At 45.1% G+C, this 20,182-nt stretch overlaps 1 protein-coding gene across 1 annotated transcript in view; it reads left to right on the forward strand.

Annotated features, from left to right (window-relative positions):
• Positions 1 to 1,264: 1,264 nt before the first annotated feature.
• LOC109886283 (slit homolog 1 protein) overlaps positions 1,265 to 20,182 on the forward strand; it is a 120,018-nt gene continuing 101,100 nt past the window's right edge. The window contains exons 1-2 of the mRNA XM_031811551.1: positions 1,265 to 2,073; positions 18,700 to 18,771. Coding sequence (XP_031667411.1) covers positions 1,838 to 2,073; positions 18,700 to 18,771 — 308 coding nt within the window. The 5' untranslated portion in view covers positions 1,265 to 1,837. The remainder of the gene's footprint in view (positions 2,074 to 18,699; positions 18,772 to 20,182) is intronic.

Genomic DNA, 20,182 nt, shown 5'->3' on the forward strand with positions numbered 1-20,182 from the left:
GAGTCATTTATAGCAGCTTTAGCCTATATTCTTGATATGTTGTAGTATAGGCCTATCCTGTTCTTGTTTGGGGTTGGTTAATATCAGAAGCAATTGATATTCCAGGGAACCACCTCCCTGTGTATGTAATTATCTCATAACGGTCTATAATGGAAACATTGGCTGTAATATTCATAGTCCTGATCATTTTTCCGCAGACGCCCCACGCGTATTTGACTACCGCAGGCGCGCGGTGCCATTGATATTGCCGTTTTCGTAATTGTTCATTGTAGAAATTGAGCGTTTTTTTCTTAATTCCAACCTGTCTCTTCGATTCACCGTTAACTCTGCCGAGCGAAGCGGAAACGCAGTAAGATTGAACCTAGCGCACATCAAGACTCTCTGCGCGCTCTACCTTGCGCCCCTTGGCGTCGCATCTGCTCCCCTTCCAGCGCGCGATCAATTCAGACGCGCCTCTGATGAAATGAAAAGCGAGCCACTGGCGTCCCCGCGCACTCAGAAACCTAATTTGTATTAGGAGCTCAAACGGGGGTCCTTCCCGGGCATGTAAACATCGAGGTTCTCTCTTTGTTTTCGGTCTGGGTGCAGTGACTCATTCTATTCATCATGCACAATAGAGCCGCTGTGGCGCGTTTTCAACGTGGCCAGTTTGTATTCGATAAAGTTTACTGTGTTTGTTTATGCGTGTGAGAGGAGAGTAGCCTTGTGAAATCAAACAGACTACAGACCATGGGAGGGACTAACATAATAGAGAATTCCATGCTAGAGAAAAAGACGATCCTATATGTAATTTTGAATTCTAGAGGGTTTGGTATCTGGTAGTTATATACACACTAAATTAAAAATCTCTCCCCTAATTTGAATTTCAAAGACTCATGATCATTATTCTGAATTAAAAGCAGGCTCTTTGTCCAGCAGGGAGCATCCATTGGTGCCAGTCAAAAGAAGCCGACCATTTTCCAATCCTGCAATACAGTAACTAAATACAGTAATACAAATAATTTATACAGTTAACTACATGAAACGTTTATCGAAGCCACCATTCCATGGTAGAGGAAAAATAGAGATAATTGAGAGAGTAGGGTATTCCCCCCTCTACATCCAGGCCCATGCAGCCTCAGGCTGTGTTCCCCCCAGGGGAGGAGACCAAAAGTGGGCAGCACAGGAAGGGAGAGAGGCTACTGTCACTGGAAGTGGCTCTCACTACTACTGCTGCTGCCAGGAGAGAGAGAATGGATGTGAGTTCACACAGGGTTCTGGGAGGTGTGTGCCTGTGTGTGTGTGGCTTGGGGGGGTGTTGTGTGGGAGGAGTCTCTCAGCTATTATTTGTAGAACCTTTTGATGGATGATTGCTGAGAGAGAGGGAGGGTGAGAGTCCTTTTTTTTGGTCGTTCACTGTTCCCTCTTCTACAGGCAGAGAGCACAATGAGTCAATGAAAGCTGAAGGGAAGAGGAGTACTGTACAGCAGAGAGGAGAGAGAGAGGGAGCAGAACCAAGAAGACGAGAGCACGAGAGGGAGATAGAAAGAAGGAAAGCTTTTTGGACAGAGGTCTAAACCAGATAAGAAAGAGAACGTCTGGTTTTAAAGCCAGGCTGGGATGAAGTATCAGTGACCGGTCATCTGAGGACTGGCTACTTCACCTCTCTCTTTCTACAAGGTGGTTTTCTGATCTTCCCTTTTCTATTAGGAACATTTGGACCATTTTCAACCCTCCACTTGGTCTCTGGTCAGGGGATCTTGCTAGCCGCAGTAACCCAGGTCTCTGGAGCCCTGAGTGGGGTTGAGGTAGAGGAGCCTTGTCTCTGGTTGCTGGTGCTTTGGGGCTGGAGGAGAGGATGGACATGCCAAGGAGATCCATGGCTGGAGCTGGGTCAGGGGGCTGTGGAGCCAGGCTAGACCCCGTTGGTGTGGCCCGGGCTGGGCTGTGGCTGCTGCTGTGGGGGTGCCTGCTGGGGGCTGGCGGGGTGGAGGCATGCCCTTCTCTGTGTACCTGTGTGGGAGCCACGGTGGACTGCCACGGCCTGGGGGTCCGGAACATCCCCAAGAATATCCCCAGGAGCACAGAGAGACTGTGAGTACTGGCGGGGTGTGTGTGTTCCTGTTTATGAGCGTGTCGTAGTGTGTGTAACAAACTATCAATGTGACTTATTGCCTGTGTGTGTGTGGATTCCTGTGTGGCATATCATGTCATGGTGTATGCCAGTCTGGTTAACTTCAAACACACTCAGCTCAGGGTTGTAACAATACCAGTGCCTTTCCACTTGACCCCTTGTCCCTTATATAGTCAGCATCCCAAATTGCACTCTATTCCCTATTTAGTGCACTACTTTTGACCAGACTCTCTCTATAGTCTATAACACAGTAATATCCAGCTAGAGACTCTCTCTATAGTCTACAACACCAGTAATATCCAGCTAGAGACTCTCTACTATAGTCTACAACACCAATAATATCCAGCTAGAGACTCTCTCTATAGTCTACAACACCAGTAATATCCAGCTAGAGACTCTCTACTATAGTCTACAATACCAGTAATATCCAGCTAGAGACTCTCTACTATAGTCTACAACACCAATAATATCCAGCTAGACTCTCTACTATAGTCTACAACACCAATAATATCCAGCTAGAGACTCTCTACTATAGTCTACAACACCAGTAATATCCAGCTAGAGACTCTCTACTATAGTCTACAACACCAGTAATATCCAGCTAGAGACTCTCTCTACTATAGTCTACAATACCAGTAATATCCAGCTAGAGACTCTCTACTATAGTCTACAACACCAGTAATATCCAGCTAGAGACTCTCTACTATAGTCTACAACACCAGTAATATCCAGCTAGAGACTCTCTACTATAGTCTACAACACCAGTAATATCCAGCTAGAGACTCTCTACTATAGTCTACAATACCAGTAATATCCAGCTAGAGACTCTCTACTATAGTCTACAATACCAGTAATATCCAGCTAGAGACTCTCTACTATAGTCTACAACACCAGTAATATCCAGCTAGAGACTCTCTACTATAGTCTACAACACCAGTAATATCCAGCTAGAGACTCTCTACTATAGTCTACAACACCAGTAATATCCAGCTAGAGACTCTCTACTATAGTCTACAACACCAGTAATATCCAGCTAGAGACTCTCTCTACTATAGTCTACAACACCAGTAATATCCAGCTAGAGTCACCCCATGTACTGTGCAGTTAGTCAACCCCTTGTGCAGGGGTTCTCCAACCTCTCCTCAGGGACCCCCAAGTCGTTCCTATTTTTTTACAATCTATTCCAGAGCTAGCACCGCTGATTCAACTAATCATCAGACCGTCGACTAGGTAAATCAGGTGAGATAGTTCAGGGCTACAACAGAAGGGTGAAACGTCTGAGGGTCCGTGAGGAGAGGTTGGAGAACCACTGCCCTAGTGCACTAACTCAATGCCCACCATTCACACTAGCTGAACACAGAGTCAGTACTTTCTTAGCCACGATCGGGCTCAGACAGGGTCATTCCTCCCTCTCTCTCACTCACACTCTGTCTCTCTGTGTCACTCTCACTCACTCTCTCTCTCCCTCCTTCTGTGTGTTTGTTTGTGTCCCTCTTGGTGTGTGTGAGGGTTGGGATCTTGGGGAGGCTTAACATCATGTACTGTCTGTCTCAGGTCTGGAGTGCATGTGTGTGAATTATTAATGGTCCCAGGGGGCAGTGTGTGTCTGTGGGTCAGTGAAGCCTCTGAGTGGGTATTCTAGACACAGTGCCCTATTCCTCTCTCTGTAGAGGAATCACAACAATGATGATGTCATAGTACGATGACTGTATTCCAGAGGTTCTTCATCCCGGGGGCCGCGTTTGAGTTTTTCTGCTAGCAGCACTACATACCTGATTCCACCAATCAGAGGTTTGATGATGAGTTGATTCGTGGAATCAGATGTGTAGTGCTAGGGGAAAACCAAAACGATCTGCCCCCCGTTGTGTACCCGGGACCAGGATTCAGAAACACTGATGTGTTGTTCAGTGATACAGTAGCTGACCTGTGTCAGATACAAACACTTCTGCCTGTCCTCGTCAAGCCATGCATGAGGACCTGACCCACTATACTACAGTCAGAGGAGGTTAGACTATGTGCCGGTGTCACTGTGGTCTCTAAGGGGGTGGGTGATCCAGCTACAAGATATCCCCTAATACAGTAGCTCAGTACATCCACGACAGCCATAGTCATGTCGTTGTCTGATAGAGTTGGTTCAATCTCCAACAGAACTGAACCAGGGTTCATCTAGCAGTGCTGATCAAGGATCAGGTTTCAACACTTATTCATTATGACCTGAAAAGGCAAACTGATCCTAGATCAGCAGTCTTGTTGTGAGAAGCATTGTGAATACGGGTCAGTCTTGTAGTAGTAGTAGTAGGTCATTATAGGGTGGGGTGTGTTAAACCTCTTGTCTGATAATTAGCATGTCAAGTGTAAAGTGATCTGTGTGTCAGGGAGGTAGATTGGGAACACACACACACTAACTCTCTCTCCTTCTCTCTCTCTCATACACACACACACACACACACACACACACACACACACACACACACACACACACACACACACACACACACACACACACACACACATACACACACACAGAGTGTGTATTCCCGTGGGGTCCCGGGGCAATAAGAGGGTGATTCATCATGGTAACTCCACCAGTCAAACAATATTCCTCCCCACTCCCTGGGGTATTGTCAAGGCAACGGTGAAAAATGGCTAACGCCTTGGGCTCCCGGGAACCGTTATTTGGGTGGGATGGAGGGAGGGGGACAATATTGTCCATACCAGCCGGCAATATGCTTCCAACTTTGAACAAAGCAGTGCTGACAACAAAAGGCTGGTTTGATTTGAAATGGAACCTAAACTGAACCTTATTGTGGGGTTCAAGTAGGGTAGATATTATAGAGGGTTGGTATTGTTAGGTTCAAGTGGGGTAGATATTATAGAGGGTTGGTATTGTGGGGTTCAAGTGGGGTAGATATTATAGAGGGTTGGTATTGTGGGGTTCAAGTGGGGTAGATATTATAGAGGGTTGGTATTGTGAGGTTCAAGTGGGGTAGATATTATAGAGGGTTGGTATTGTGAGGTTCAAGTGGGGTAGATATTATAGAGGGTTGGTATTGTTAGGTTCAAGTGGGGTAGTTATTATAGAGGGTTGGTATTGTGAGGTCCAAGTGGGGTAGATATTATAGAGGGTTGGTATTGTGAGGTTCAAGTGGGGTAGATATTATAGAGGGTTGGTATTGTGGGGTTCAAGTGGGGTAGATATTATAGAGGGTTGGTATTGTGGGGTTCAAGTGGGGTAGATATTATAGAGGGTTGGTATTGTGAGGTTCAAGTGGGGTAGATATTATAGAGAGTTGGTATTGTGAGGTTCAAGTGGGGTAGATATTATAGAGGGTTGGTATTGTGAGGTTCAAGTGGGGTAGATATTATAGAGGGTTGGTATTGTGGGGTTCAAGTGGGTAGATATTATAGAGGGTTGGTATTGTGGGGTTCAAGTGGGGTAGATATTATAGAGGGTTGGTATTGTGGGGTAGATATTATAGAGGGTTGGTATTGTGAGGTTCAAGTGGGGTAGATATTTTAGAGGCTTGGTATTGTGAGGTTCAAGTGGGGTAGATATTATAGAGGGTTGGTATTGTGAGGTTCAAGTGGGGTAGATATTATAGAGGGTTGGTATTGTGAGGTTCAAGTGGGGTAGATATTATAGAGGGTTGGTATTATGGGGTTCAAGTGGGGTAGATATTATAGAGGGTTGGTATTGTGAGGTTCAAGTGGGGTAGATATTATAGAGGGTTGGTATTGTGAGGTTCAAGTGGGGTAGATATTATAGAGGGTTGTTATTGTGAGGTTCAAGTGGGGTAGATATTATAGAGGGTTGGTATTGTGGGGTTCAAGTGGGGTAGATATTATAGAGGGTTGGTATTGTAGTCAGACATGCAAAACAGAATGACACATCTACTGTAATTTAGAAATATCTAACTATTACACACATTTATTTGAGAAGAACTTCATTATTTCAGAGTCCTGGCTTTCCCTGACTACTATAGGGCTTTCCCTGACTACTATAGGGCTTTCCCTGACTACTGTAGGGCTTTCCCTGACTACTATAGTGCTTTCCCTGACTACTATAGGGCTTTCCCTGACTACTATAGGGCTTTCCCTGACTACTGTTGGGCTTTCCCTGACTACTGTTGGGCTTTCCCTGACTACTATAGGGCTTCCCTGACTACTATAGGGCTTTCCCTGACTACTGTAGGGCTTTCCCTGACTACTGTTGGGCTTTCCCTGACTACTGTTGGGCTTTCCCTGACTACTGTAGGACTATCCCAGTGTGTCTACTGTGGGCCTATCCCAGTGTGTCTACTGTGGGACTATCCCAGTGTGACTATCCCAGTGTGTCTACTGTGGGACTATCCTAGTGTGACTATCCCATTGTGTCTACTGTGGGACTATCCCAGTGTGTCTACTGTGGGACTATCCCAGTGTGTCTACTGTAGGACTATCCCAGTGTGTCTACTGTGGGACTATCCCAGTGTGTCTACTGTGGGACTATCCCAGTGTGTCTACTGTAGGACTATCCCAGTGTGTCTACTGTGGGACTATCCCAGTGTGTCTACTGTAGGACTATCCCAGTGTGTCTACTGTAGGACTATCCCAGTGTGTCTACTGTAGGACTATCCCAGTGTGTCTACTGTAGGACTATCCCAGTGTGTCTACTGTAGGACTATCCCAGTGTGTCTACTGTAGGACTATCCCAGTGTGTCTACTGTAGGACTATCCCAGTGTGTCTACTGTGGGACTATCCCAGTGTGTCTACTGTGGGACTATCCCAGTGTGTCTACTGTAGGACTATCCCAGTGTGTCTACTGTGGGACTATCCCAGTGTGTCTACTGTAGGACTATCCCAGTGTGTCTACTGTAGGACTATCCCAGTGTGTCTACTGTAGGACTATCCCAGTGTGTCTACTGTGGGACTATCCCAGTGTGTCTTCCGTAGGACTATCCCAGTGTGTCTTCCGTAGGACTATCCCAGTGTGTCTTCCGTAGGACTATCCCAGTGTGTCTTCCGTAGGACTATCCCAGTGTGTCTTCCGTAGGACTATCCCAGTGTGTCTTCCGTAGGACTATCCCAGTGGGTCTACTGTAGGACTATCCCAGTGTGTCTTCCGTAGGACTATCCCAGTGTGTCTACTGTGGGACTATCCCAGTGTGTCTGCTGTAGGTTTTTGGACATTTTCTATAAAGTGGGACCATTTCTCTCTACCTTTTGTTAAGGACTACAGTATTATTAACAGAGAGTGTCTGCTCTAGCTAATGGGATTTCTTGTAGTGCGTGTGTGTTGACACCAGCTTATTGTCATGTCATTAAGAGGTCAGAGGTCATGGACCCCCACTCTGAGTCTGAGACTTGGACCCCTGTCCTTCTCCACTATGGGAAACTTAAATAAATCCCTCCGGTTTGTGTGTGTGTTCGGTATCAGAGAAGGGGATCTCTGTTCAGCTCCTGGAAGTTTAAACCCAAACAAATCTCTGCAAGGCTTGGAGCCTCCGGCAGCGGTCACACACACCAGACGGAAAACACACACTGTGTGTGTATGTACAGTATGTGTGTGTGTCTATGTTTCTGTAGTGACTCTGAGATGTGTCTGTTATTTATCTGTCTGTGTGTTTATGATGTATAGACACATGGCTCTCTGTGTGTTCATACATGTGCATTTGTGTGTTTTGAGTTTGGGTGTTAATTTAGGGGCTAGAAGTGATGTTAGTATGTGTTATTTGGTTTGGGTGTTAATTTAGGGGCTAGAAGTGATGTTAGTATGTGTTTTTGAGTTTGGGTGTTCATTTAGGGGCTAGAAGTGATGTTAGTATGTGTTATTTGGTCTGGGTGTTCATTTAGGGGCCAGAAGTGATGTTAGTATGTGTTTTTGAGTTTGGGTGTTCATTTAGGGGCTAGAAGTGATGTTAGTATGTGTTATTTGGTCTGGGTGTTCATTTAGGGGCCAGAAGTGATGTTAGTATGTGTTATTTGCTCTGGCTGTTGGCGGAGCAGCTAAACAGGTGTGCCGGCCGAGGTTAACTATACAGCGGTAACTCTCCTCGCCACATTAGCTTCGCCCTCATGTGGGTGCTAACAAGCTAGCAAGCATGCTAAGTAGTGTGCTACATATCAACAGCCGCTGCAAGCCAATCCAGTAGGGGGTGGAAGCTATAGTAAGCTTCGATTGGTCACTCGCGCCGCGATATTGCGTAGAATGAAGCTTTCCCTAACTTTAGTCCCACTCCGTTCAGCTCCCTCAACCATGCTCACTTCACCAAACAGTACCCCGCCCACTCTGCTTCTCTCGCTTTCCTTCCATTCAAAATGAATGGCTTCCCATGTTGTCACCGTGCCGCTGTATCGTCAACCCGGCCTAGAGTGGATTAGCGGTTAGCGCGCGGTGGCGGCTAGCAGAGGGTAAGAGAGATAAAGGGAAATAGATTAGACAGAGATGAGACGCCGTGGGGGGCTGATACCTCTCACTCTATCCCTCTGGTGTAAAGTGCTACTTAACTCGTTTTTATGGCTATCTGTACTTACTTTTATTTCATTACATTCCTAAAAAAATTTTTTTACTTTTTACTCCATACATTTTCCCTGACACCCAAAAGTACTGGTTATATTTTTTGGTGCTTAGCAGGACAGGAAAATTGTCCAATTGTCACACTTATCAAGAGAACATCCCTGGTCATCCCTACTGCCTCTGATCTGGCGGACTCATTAAACACAGATGCTTCGTTGGTAAATTATATCTGAATGTTGGAGTGTGCCCCTGGCTATCCATTAAAACATTTTTTTTTTTTAATAGACCCGTCTGGTTTGATTAATATAAGGAATTTCAAATTATTTAGACTTATACATGTTAGCAATTACATTTAATTTCGATACTTAAGTATTTTTAAAACCAAATACTTTTAGACTTTTACTCAAGTTGTATTTTACTGGCTGACTTTTACTTTGACTTTTTAACTTGTTTTTTCATTTTCTGTTAAAGTATCTTTACTTTTACTCAAGTATGACAGATCTCAATTTCGACTGTCTCCTGTAATCATCGTGTGTGTGTGTTTAGTCAGTGTGCTAACAGCAGAATGATTATGCAGCTGCTCCATGTAGTTCCAGTGTATTTAGGAGCAGCTGTGACTTGCTGCATCTGACACACATCACAGACCATTGAAGGAGAGACAACCACAGAGATAACACATTAACAGTTAGTTCATTGTGTTTATCTTGATGATGGTAATACACATGGACACACACACGCACCCACGCACACACACACACACACACACACACCCACGCACACACACTGCAGAGGACCCATGTGTGGCCAATCAGTGCAGACAACTCGTTTTAATCCGCTAATCAATCTAGCATCTGGGCGCTCGTGAAACCGGATTTAAAAAATCCATCAGATATTGACTGAATAATGGCACATTTTACTGGCACGGACAAATAATGGAGCTCAGGGATTTTGGTAGGAATTAAGGTATTCTATTTATTGTCAAATTTATTTTGGGGTTTGTTGTAGAATGCACAAAAATGTAAACACAACATGCAACAATTTCAAAGATTTTACTGAGTTCATATAAGGCATTAATCTATGGATTTCACATCACTGGGAATACAGATATGCATCTGTTGGTCACAGATACCTTAAAAAAGGGTAGGGTGTGGATCAGAAAACCAGTCAGTGTCTGGTGTGACCACCTTTTGCCTCATGCAGCGCAACACATCTCCTTCACATAGAGTTGATCAGGCTGTTGATTGTGGCCTGTGGAATGTTGTCCAACTCCTATTCAATGGCTGTGCGAAGTTGTTGGATTTTGGCTTGAACTGGAACACTCTGTCGTACACGTCCATCCAGAGCATCCCAAACATGCTCAATTGGTGACGTCTGGTATGAAAGCCATGGAAGAACTGGGACATTGTGTATAGATCCTTGCGACATGGAACCATTGTTCCTGTTCCCAAGAAAGCTAAGGTAACTGAGCTAAACGACTACCGTCCCGTAGCACTCACATCCGTCATCATGAAGTGCTTTGAGAGACTAGTCAAGGACCATATCACCTCCACCCTACCTGACACCCTTGACCCACTCCAATTTGCTTACCGCCCAAATAGGTCCACAGACGATGCAATCTCAACCACACTGCACACTGCCCTAACCCATCTGGACAAGAGGAATACCTATGTGAGAATGCTGTTCATCGACTACAGCTCGGCATTCAACACCATAGTACCCTCCAAGCTCGTCATCAAGCTCGAGACCCTGGGTCTCGACCCCACCCTGTGCAACTGGGTACTGGACTTCCTGACGGGCCGCCCCCAGGTGGTGAGGGTAGGCAACAACATCTCCTCCCCGCTGATCCTCAACACTGGGGCCCCACAAGGGTGCGTTCTGAGCCCTCTCCTGTACTCCCTGTTCACCCACGACTGCGTGGCCACGCACGCCTCCAACTCAATCATCAAGTTTGCGGACGACACAACAGTGGTAGGCTTGATTACCAACAACGACGAGACGGCCTACAGGGAGGAGGTGAGGGCCCTCGGAGTGTGGTGTCAGGAAAATAACCTCACACTCAACGTCAACAAAACTAAGGAGATGATTGTGGACTTCAGGAAACAGCAGAGGGAACACCCCCCCATCCACATCGATGGAACAGTAGTGGAGAGGGTAGCAAGTTTTAAGTTCCTCGGCATACACATCACAGACAAACTGAATTGGTCCACTCACACAGACAGCATCGTGAAGAAGGCGCAGCAGCGCCTCTTCAACCTCAGGAGGCTGAAGAAATTCGGCTTGTCACCAAAAGCACTCACAAACCTCTACAGATGCACAATCGAGAGCATCCTGGCGGGCTGTATCACCGCCTGGTATGGCAACTGCACCGCCCTCAACCGTAAGGCTCTCCAGAGGGTAGTGAGGTCTGCACAACGCATCACCGGGGGCAAACTACCTGCCCTCCAGGACACCTACACCACCCGATGCTACAGGAAGGCCATAAAGATCATCAAGGACATCAACCACCCGAGCCACTGCCTGTTCACCCCGCTGTCATCCAGAAGGCGAGGTCAGTACAGGTGCATCAAAGCTGGGACCGAGAGACTGAAAAACAGCTTCTATCTCAAGGCCATCAGACTGTTAAACAGCCACCACTAACATTGAGTGGCTACTGCCAACACACTGTCAATGCCACTGACTCTACTCCAGCCACTTTAATCATGGGAATTGATGGGAAATGATGTAAATATATCACTAGCCACTTTAAACAATGCTACCTTATATAATGTTACTTACCCTACATTATTCATCTCATATGCATACGTAGATACTGTACTCTATATCATCGACTGCATCCTTATGTAATACATGTATCACTAGCCACTTTAACTATGCCACTTGGTTTACATACTCATCTCATATGTATATACTGTACTCGATATCATCTACTGTATCTTGCCTATGCTGCTCTGTACCATCACTCATTCATATATCCTTATGTACATATTCTTTATCCCCTTACACTGTGTATAAGACAGTAGTTTTTTGGGGAATTGTTAGTTAGATTACTTGTTCGTTATTACTGCATTGTCGGAACTAGAAGCACAAGCATTTCGCTACACTCGCATTAACATCTGCTAACCATGTGTATGTGACAAATAAATTTGATTTGATTTGATGATGGCAGATGAATGGCACGACAATGGGCCTCAGGATCTCATCCCGGTATCTCTGTGAATTCAAATTGCCATCGATAAAATATAATTGTGCTTGTTCTCCGTAGCTTATGCCTGCCCATACCATAACCCCACCGCCACCATGGGACACTCTGTTCACAACGCTGCATCGAACTGCAGTCGGGTCAAGACCTTGGTGAGGATGACGAGCTTGCCTGAGACAGATTCCAGTTCTCTGTTTTTTGGTAAATTCTTTCCAATGTATCCAGTAATTATCTTTTAGTTTTCTCATGATTTGGTTGGGTCTAATAGAGTTGCTGTCCTGGGGCTCTGTGGGGTGTGTTTGTGTTTGTGAACAGAGCCCCAGGACCAGCTTGCTTAGGGGACTCTTCTCTAGGTTCATCTCTCGGTAGTTGATGGCTTTGTTATGGAAGGTTTGGGAATCACATCCTTTTAGGTGGTTGCAGAATTTAACAACTTGTTGTTAATTAGCGGGTATCGGACTAATTCTTCTCTGCATTATTTGGTGTTTTACGTTGTACACAGAGGATGTTTTTGCAGAAGTCTGCATGCATAGTCTCAATTTGGTGTTTGTCACGTTTTGTGAATTCTTGGTTGGTAAGCGGACCCCAGACCTCACAACCATAAATGGCAATGGGTTCTATAACTGATTCAAGTATTTTTAGCCAGATCCTAATTGGGATGTCAAATTATATGTTCCTTTTGATGGCATAGAAGGCCCTTCTTGCCTTGTCTCTCAGATCGTCTCTCAGATCGTTCACAGCTTTGTGAAAGTTACCCGTGGCGCTGATGTTTAGGCCGAGGTACAGTAGGTATAGTTGGTTGGGTGCTCTTTGTCTTACTGAGATTTGCTTTCTGGGTCCAGGTCTGACAGAATCTGTGCAGAAGATCTAGGTGCTGCTGTAGGCCCTCCTTGGTTGGGAACAGAAGCACCAGATCATCAGCAAACAGTAGACATTTTACTTCAGATTCTAATAGGGTGAGGCCGGGTGCTGCAGACTGTTCTAGTGTCTTCGCCAATTTGTTGATATATACAGTTGAAGTCGGAAGTTTACATACACTTATGTTGGAGTCATTAAAACTCGTTTTTCAATCACTCCACAAATTTCTTGTTAACAAACTATAGTTTTGGCAAGTCGTTTAGGACATCTACTTTGTGCATGACACAAGTTATTTTTCCAACAATTACAACTTATTATCACTTATAATTTACTGTATCACAATTCCAGTGGGTCAGAAATTTACATACACTAAGTTGATTGTGCTTTTAAACAGTTTGGAAAGTTCCAGAAAATTATGTCATGGCTTTAGAAGCTTCTGATCGGCTAATTGACATCATTTGAGTCAATTGGAGGTGTACCTGTGGATGTATTTCAATACCTACCTTCAATCTCAGTGCCTCTTTGCTTGACATCAGGGGAAAATCAGCCAAGACCTCAGGAAAGAAATTTGAGACCTCCACAAGTCTGGTTCATCCTTGGGTGCAATTTCCAAACATCTGAAGGTACCACGTTCATCTGCACAAACAATAGTATGCAAGTACTGTGTAAACACCATGGGACCACGCTGCCATCATACCACTCAGGAAGGAGACTCGTTCTGTCTCCTAGAGATGAACGTACTTTGGTGCAAAAAGTGCAAATAAATCCCAGAACAACAGAAAGGACCTTGTGAAGATGCTGGAGGAAACATGTTCAATAGTCAAAGTAAATAGTCACAGTAAGTCACAGTAAAACGAGTCCTATATCGACATAACCTGAAAGGCCGCTCAGCAAGGAAGAAGCCACTGCTCCAACACTGCCATGAAAAAAGCCAGACTACGGTTTGCAACTGCACATGGGGACAAAGATTGTACTTTTTGGAGAAATGTCCTCTGGTCTGATGAAACAAAAATAGAACTGTTTGGCCATAATGACCATCGTTATGTTTGGAGGAAAAAGGGCGAGGCTTGCAAGCCGAAGAACACCATCCCAACCGTGAAGCACGGGGGTGGCAGCATCATGTTTTGGGGGTGCTTTGCTGCAGGAGGGACTGGTGCACTTCCCAAAATAGATGGCATCATGAGGTAGGGAAATTATGTGGATATATTGAAGCAACATCTCAAGACATATGTCAGAAAGTTAAACCTTGGCCGCAAATGGGTCTTCCAAGTGGACAACTTCCAAAGTTGTTGCAAAACGGCTTAAGGACAACAAAGTCAAGGTATTGGAGTGGCCATCACAAAGCCCCTGACCTCAATCCTATAGAAAATATGTGGCCAGAACAAGGAGGACTACAAACCTGAATCAGTTACACCAGCTCTGTCAGGAGGAATGGGCCAAAATTCACCCAACTTATTGTGGGAAGCTTGTGGAAGGCTACCGAAACGTTTGACCCAAGTTAAACAATTTAAAGGCAATGCTACCAGATACTAATTGAGTGTATGTAAACTTCTGACCCACTGGAAATGTGATGAAAGAAATAAAAGCTGAAAGAAATCATTCTCTCTACTATTATTCTGACATTTCAAGTTCTTAAAATAAAGTTGTGATCCTAACTTTTTTACTCTGATTAAATGTGAGGAATTGTGAAAAACTGAGTTTAAATGTATTTCAAATCAAATCAAATGTATTTATATAGCCCTTCGTACATCAGCTGATATCTCAAAGTGCTGTACAGAAACCCAGCCTAAAACCCCAAACAGCAAGCAATGCAGGTGGAGAAGCACGGTGGCTAGGAAAAACTCCCTAGAAAGGCCAATACCTAGGAAGAAACCTAGAGAGGAACCAGGCTATGTGGGGTGGCCAGTCCTCTTCTGGCTGTGCCGGGTGGAGATTATAACAGAACATGGTCAAGATGTTCAATGTTCATAAATGACCAGCATGGTCGAATAATAATAAGGCAGAACAGTTGAAACTAGAGCAGCAGCACAGTCAGGTGGAAGTTGAAACTGGAGCAGCAGCATGGCCAGGTAGACTGGGGACAGCAAGGAGTCATCATGTCAGGTAGTCCTGGGGCATGGTCCTAGGGCTCAGGTCCTCCGAGAGAGAGAAAGAAAGAGAGAAGGAGAGAATTAGAGAACGCACACTTAGATTCACACAGGACACCGAATAGGACAGGAGAAGTACTCCAGATATAACAAACTGACCCCAGCCCCCCGACACATAAACTACTGCAGCATAAATACTGGAGGCTGAGACAGGAGGGGTCAGGAGACACTGTGGCCCCATCCGAGGACACCCCCGGACAGGGCCAAACAGGAAGGATATAACCCCACCCACTTTGGCTAAGGTGTATGTAAACTTATGACTTCAAATATATGTGGGGCTCAAGCTGCATCCCTGTCTCACCCCACGGCCCTGTGGAAAGAAATGTGTTTGTTTTTTTGTCAATTTGAACTTCACATTTGTTGTTTGTGTACATTGATTTTATAATGCCATATGTCTCTCTCCATCGCTCTCTCTCTCTCTCTCTCTCTCTCTCTCTCCATCGCTCTCTCTCTCTCTCTCTCTCCCTCTCTCTCTCCTCTCTCTTTTTTCATCTGTCTATCTGTTTCTCTCTCTCTGTGGCCTTTCCTTCCATAGCCCAGCTAATAAGGGGGAACTTGAGTGGAACTTGTGCTGCTTGACTGCCCACTGAAGCTGCTATTGCGGAGTAATTTGCTGTGTGTGTGTGTGTGAGGGAGAGAGAGAGAGTGTGCAGGTGGCTGGAAGGATGAATGTGTCAGTGTGTACTGTGTGTGTTGCGCTGTGTAAGTGTGTAAGACGCGTTCTGCTGTAACAAGCCTTTGTCTGGTGAAGTTTCTCTCTACTTCAGGCTTCCCTGACCTCTCCATGCTCCACAAAACCCAATTATGCACACCTCATCAGCACACAAGGTGTGTGTGTGTTCATCTCCCCTCCTATCCGTCATCTCTCTCTCTCTCGACGTCATTAGGACCTACTCGCTCTCGCTCTCTTTTTTTCCAGGACCCTGTTAGCTAAGACTCTTCTCCAAGCTTATACTCCAGTCACGTAACCTGGGAAACCACATCAGTGATTTCAGTTGTTGTAAATACAACCTCCTTGTTTGTAACAGTGACACAATTACAAGTGTCTCTCTAGGGATGATGTAGGAGTTGCTCTCTGAAACACCAGGAAGAGAGCATTGTGTGTGTACTTATACAGTAAATAGGTCAAACACAACCTTCTTCTGGTGCCCAGGTCCACTCACTGTCAGAGCAATTTCACACACATCATGAGAGGGATTATAGACCCCCTGTAATTCCACATCTCTCTCTCTTTCTCTCTCTCAAACCATTCAGCATTTCTCTCACTGCTCCATGGGTGAAGTCTGGGTCAAGATCACACACCGAAACCAGTGTGTGTCTCTCTCTCTCTCACTCTTGCACTCTCTCTCACTCTTGCACTCTCTCTCACTCTTGCACTCTCTCTCTCACTCTTGCACTCTCTCTCACTCTTGCACTCTCTCTCACTCACACACACGTTATACTGCTCTTTGGGACAGACAAGGTCATCCCCTACCTCACTCTTTACTGTAGTACAGCAACCTGATACTGCGCACACACCGTCTTACAGGCTCTCACCACAGAGCCCTGTGGGAAAGTTGACATCATCTTCTCCTATCTGTCTGTCAATTAAACCAAAGACAATGAGGTCATATTGTAAAGCAGCGGTTCCCAAACTAGGGGTCGCGACTGATTTGAAAATGGGGTTGCGGAAGAATTTCCAACCCCCCCCCAAAAAATAGAATTCCAGAAATCCCTAAATATAATAGCCCTGTCTATATAACAAGCTCTCACAGCCCTGCCTGCAACCTGATCTCATAGTTTCACTTCAGACTTTGACTTAAACGGATGAACGTCGATTTTTCACCCATTACTTCAGAGTGGAGTTGGTTGCCTCGCTTCGAGTTCTTAGGAAGTATTTAGTTGTTTTATGTAATATTTCTTACATTGTTACCCCAGGAAATCTCACTTATATGTACATATTCTCATTCACCCCTTTAGGTTTTTGTGTATTAGGTAGTTGTTGGGGAATTTTTATTTATTATAATTTTTTTTTAACCTTTATTTAACCAGGTAAGTCAGTTAAGAACACATTCTTATTTTCAATGACGGCCTACTGGGGAACAGTGGGTTAACTGCCTGTTCAGGGGCAGAACGACAGATTTGTACCTTGTCAGCTCGGGGGTTTGAACTCACAACCTTCCGGTTACTAGTCCAACGCTCTAACCACTAGGCTACCCTGCCGTTAGATTACTTGATAGATATTACTGCACTGTCGGAACTAGAAGCATTTCGCTACACTTGCATTAACATCTGCTAACCGTGTGTGTGTGTGAGCAGTAAGATTAGATTTTATTTGCTTACAGGGTTAAAACACAAACAACTCAAATGTTTAAGTATCGACGTCCTTAGGACCTTTTCAAACATCCGAAATCGACCGCTCTTTCTTGTGACCAGCATGCTCACAGACTCACTGCAGAATCTCGACGTTTGTCCATAAACCTAACATTTTGAAGGTTAAGTTTAGGCATTCATTCTGAATGGTTAAGGTTCGGGTTCAGGTTTTGGGTTAAAACAAAACAATAACAAGCGCCTTGTACAGGGATTGAACTTTCAATCCTCTTGAGCTGGAGCTCGTGGCTTCCGCCCATCTGCCATCCCTGTCCCCTAGCAAAACACAAGCCTACTTGGTGGTAATAGAGCTCAGCGTTGCCCCTAGTGGCGGGGTATGAAGGCATCTCCCGACGTCCTGGGGACCTGGACGGACGTCGGATTTCAGTGGATGTTGAGCGACCTGGTTGATCAATAACCAAGGATGTTTGATAGCAAGTTAAGGTTCTCTTAGACTGAACGCTGCAGCTCACAATGAAGTAGAACAATGGTGAGAATAGCATTGTCTGGTTTAACCAGGATTCTCTGTGTTTTCTCACATTGGATTCCTCATACTCTCAGAAACTTTAGGTTGAGATCATGCTGTCAGGTTATTCGTGATGACATAGCCACAGATGCTTACCAATGACACATCTCATCCTACTGTGGCTCCCTATTCCCTATATAGTGCACTTCTTTTGACCAGAGCCCTAGTCAAAAGTGGTGCCATTTGGGACGCCAGCAGATTGTCCTCTGGAGAGGAGCTGTTAATTCCTGTTTTGTGCCAGTCAACCTGCTGTGGTTTAATAAAACCACCCTGCGATTGGTTGACCGCCTGCTGCATCCAATCAGCACCTCTGTGGGCGGCTGCTCTGAGGACACTGTGTGGGTGTTTGAAAGAGACGTTGTAGCCCCAGGCAAGACAACACCAACACATTTGCAGCTCCCCTGTCACACAGCACCTGTGTCTGTGTGTGAATGAGAGTGGGAGGGAAGGAGAGCGACTGAGACAGCTAGAAGGAGAGAGAGAGGCTGACTTCTGTCGTGTATTCTGAACTGTCGCTAAAACCAGTCTGCTCTACCTGTAGCTAAGGCCAGTCCTAGATGAAGGAGATAGAGTATAGTATTATTGTGTTTACAGTGCATTCGGAAAGTATTCAGACCCCTAGACTTTTTCCATATTTTGTTACATTCCAGCCTTATTCTAAAATGGATTAAAACATTTTTTTCCCCTCCATAATGACAAAGCAAAACCAGGTTTTTAGAAATGTTTGCAAAGAAAATGAAATATCACATTTACATAAGTATTCAGACCCTTTGCTCACTACTTTGTTGAAGCACCTTTGGCAGCGATTACAGCCTTAGGTCTTCTTGGGTATGACGCTACAAGCTTGGCACACCTGTATTTGGGGAGTTTTGGGGAGTGCCGCCACCATTCTTCACAGTAGGGATGGTGCCAGGTTTCCTTCAATCATGATGCTTGGCATTCAGGCCAAAGAGTTCAATCTTGACCAACATGTTTGCTAATATTCTGTGTCTTTTTTTCCTCTCATCCAGTGATCTAAATGGGAACAACCTGACGACCATCAGCAAGACAGACTTCTCTGGCCTCAAACACCTCAGAGTTCTGTAAGTCCCGTCCCTCACTACACTACTGTTCACCTCAGAGTTCTGTAAGTCCCGTCCTTCACTACACTACTGTTCACCTCAGAGTTCTGTAAGTCCCGTCCTTCACTACACTACTATTCACCTCAGAGTTCTGTAAGTCCCGTCCTTCACTACACTACTGTTCACCTCAGTGAGGTCTTACTACACTCAATATTACTGTTACCAGGACTTGGAACTGGTTCAAGGAACAGAACCGGGAAATAATGACATTTTTCAAGGAACGGAAGCAGAACCGGGAGCAAAAGTGATCTCTAGTGGTCCGGAACAGAACCATTATTTTAAAAGCATGAGAACCGGTTAATGACTTTCTTTTAGGTTGAGATAATGTTTTTGTCCCACATGTAACACAATCAAAGTGCCAATGCAAAGCAGTCCCTCTGTCGCTCAGAAACATCTCCTTCCAGTGTCCTCCTGCCGGTATGTTTTCTAGGCTTAAGGATACAGGTATCACATTACACATGGGCTTTATTAACTTCAACAGGGTAAGATGTGTTGTGTGAAAGTATTCAGACCCCTTGACTTTGTTACATTACAGCCTTATTCTAAAATTGATTTGAAAAAACTATATTCTCAGCAATCTGCACACCCCATAATGACACAGCAAAAACAGTTTATTTTTTATTTAAATTGCTAATGGATACTTTTTTACATTTTTATATTACATTTACATAAGTATTCAGACCCTTTACTCAGTACTTTGTTGAAGCACCTTTGTCAGCGATTACAGCCTTTGGTATGACACTACAAGCTTGGCACACCTGTATTTGGGGAGTTTCTCCCATTCTTCTCTGCAGATCCTCATAAGCTCTGTCAGGTTGGATGGGGAGCGTCGCTGCACAGCTATTTTCAGGTCTCTCTAGAGATGTTCGATCGGGTTCATGACTCTGCACTGGCTCGGCCGCACAAAGACATTCAGAGAATTGTCCTGAAGCCACTCCTGCATTGTCTTGGCTGTGTGCTTAAGGTCGTTGTCCTGTTGGAAGTCTGAGGTCTTGAGTGCTCTGGAGCAGGTTTTCATCAAAGATCTCTCTGTTCTTTGCTCTGTTCATCTTTCCCTCGATTCTGACTAGTCTTCCAGTCCCTGCCGCTGAAAAACATCCCCACAGCATGATGCTGCCACCGCAATGCTTCACCGTAGGGATGGTGCCAGGTTTCCTCCAGACGTGACGCTTTGCATTCAGGCCAAAGAGTTCAATCTTGGTTTCATCAGACCAAAGAATCTTGTTTCTCATGGTCTGAGAGTCTGTCATGCGGGCTGTCATGTGCCTTTTACTGAGGAGTGGCTTCTGTCTGGCCACTCTACCATAAAGGTCTGATTGGTGGAGGGCTCCAGAGATGGTTGTCCTTCTGTCTGGCCACTCTACCATAAAGG

The sequence above is a fragment of the Oncorhynchus kisutch genome, unplaced genomic scaffold, assembly GCF_002021735.2.
Source record: "Oncorhynchus kisutch isolate 150728-3 unplaced genomic scaffold, Okis_V2 Okis01b-Okis20b_hom, whole genome shotgun sequence".
NCBI classification, from domain to species: Eukaryota; Metazoa; Chordata; class Actinopteri; order Salmoniformes; family Salmonidae; genus Oncorhynchus; species Oncorhynchus kisutch.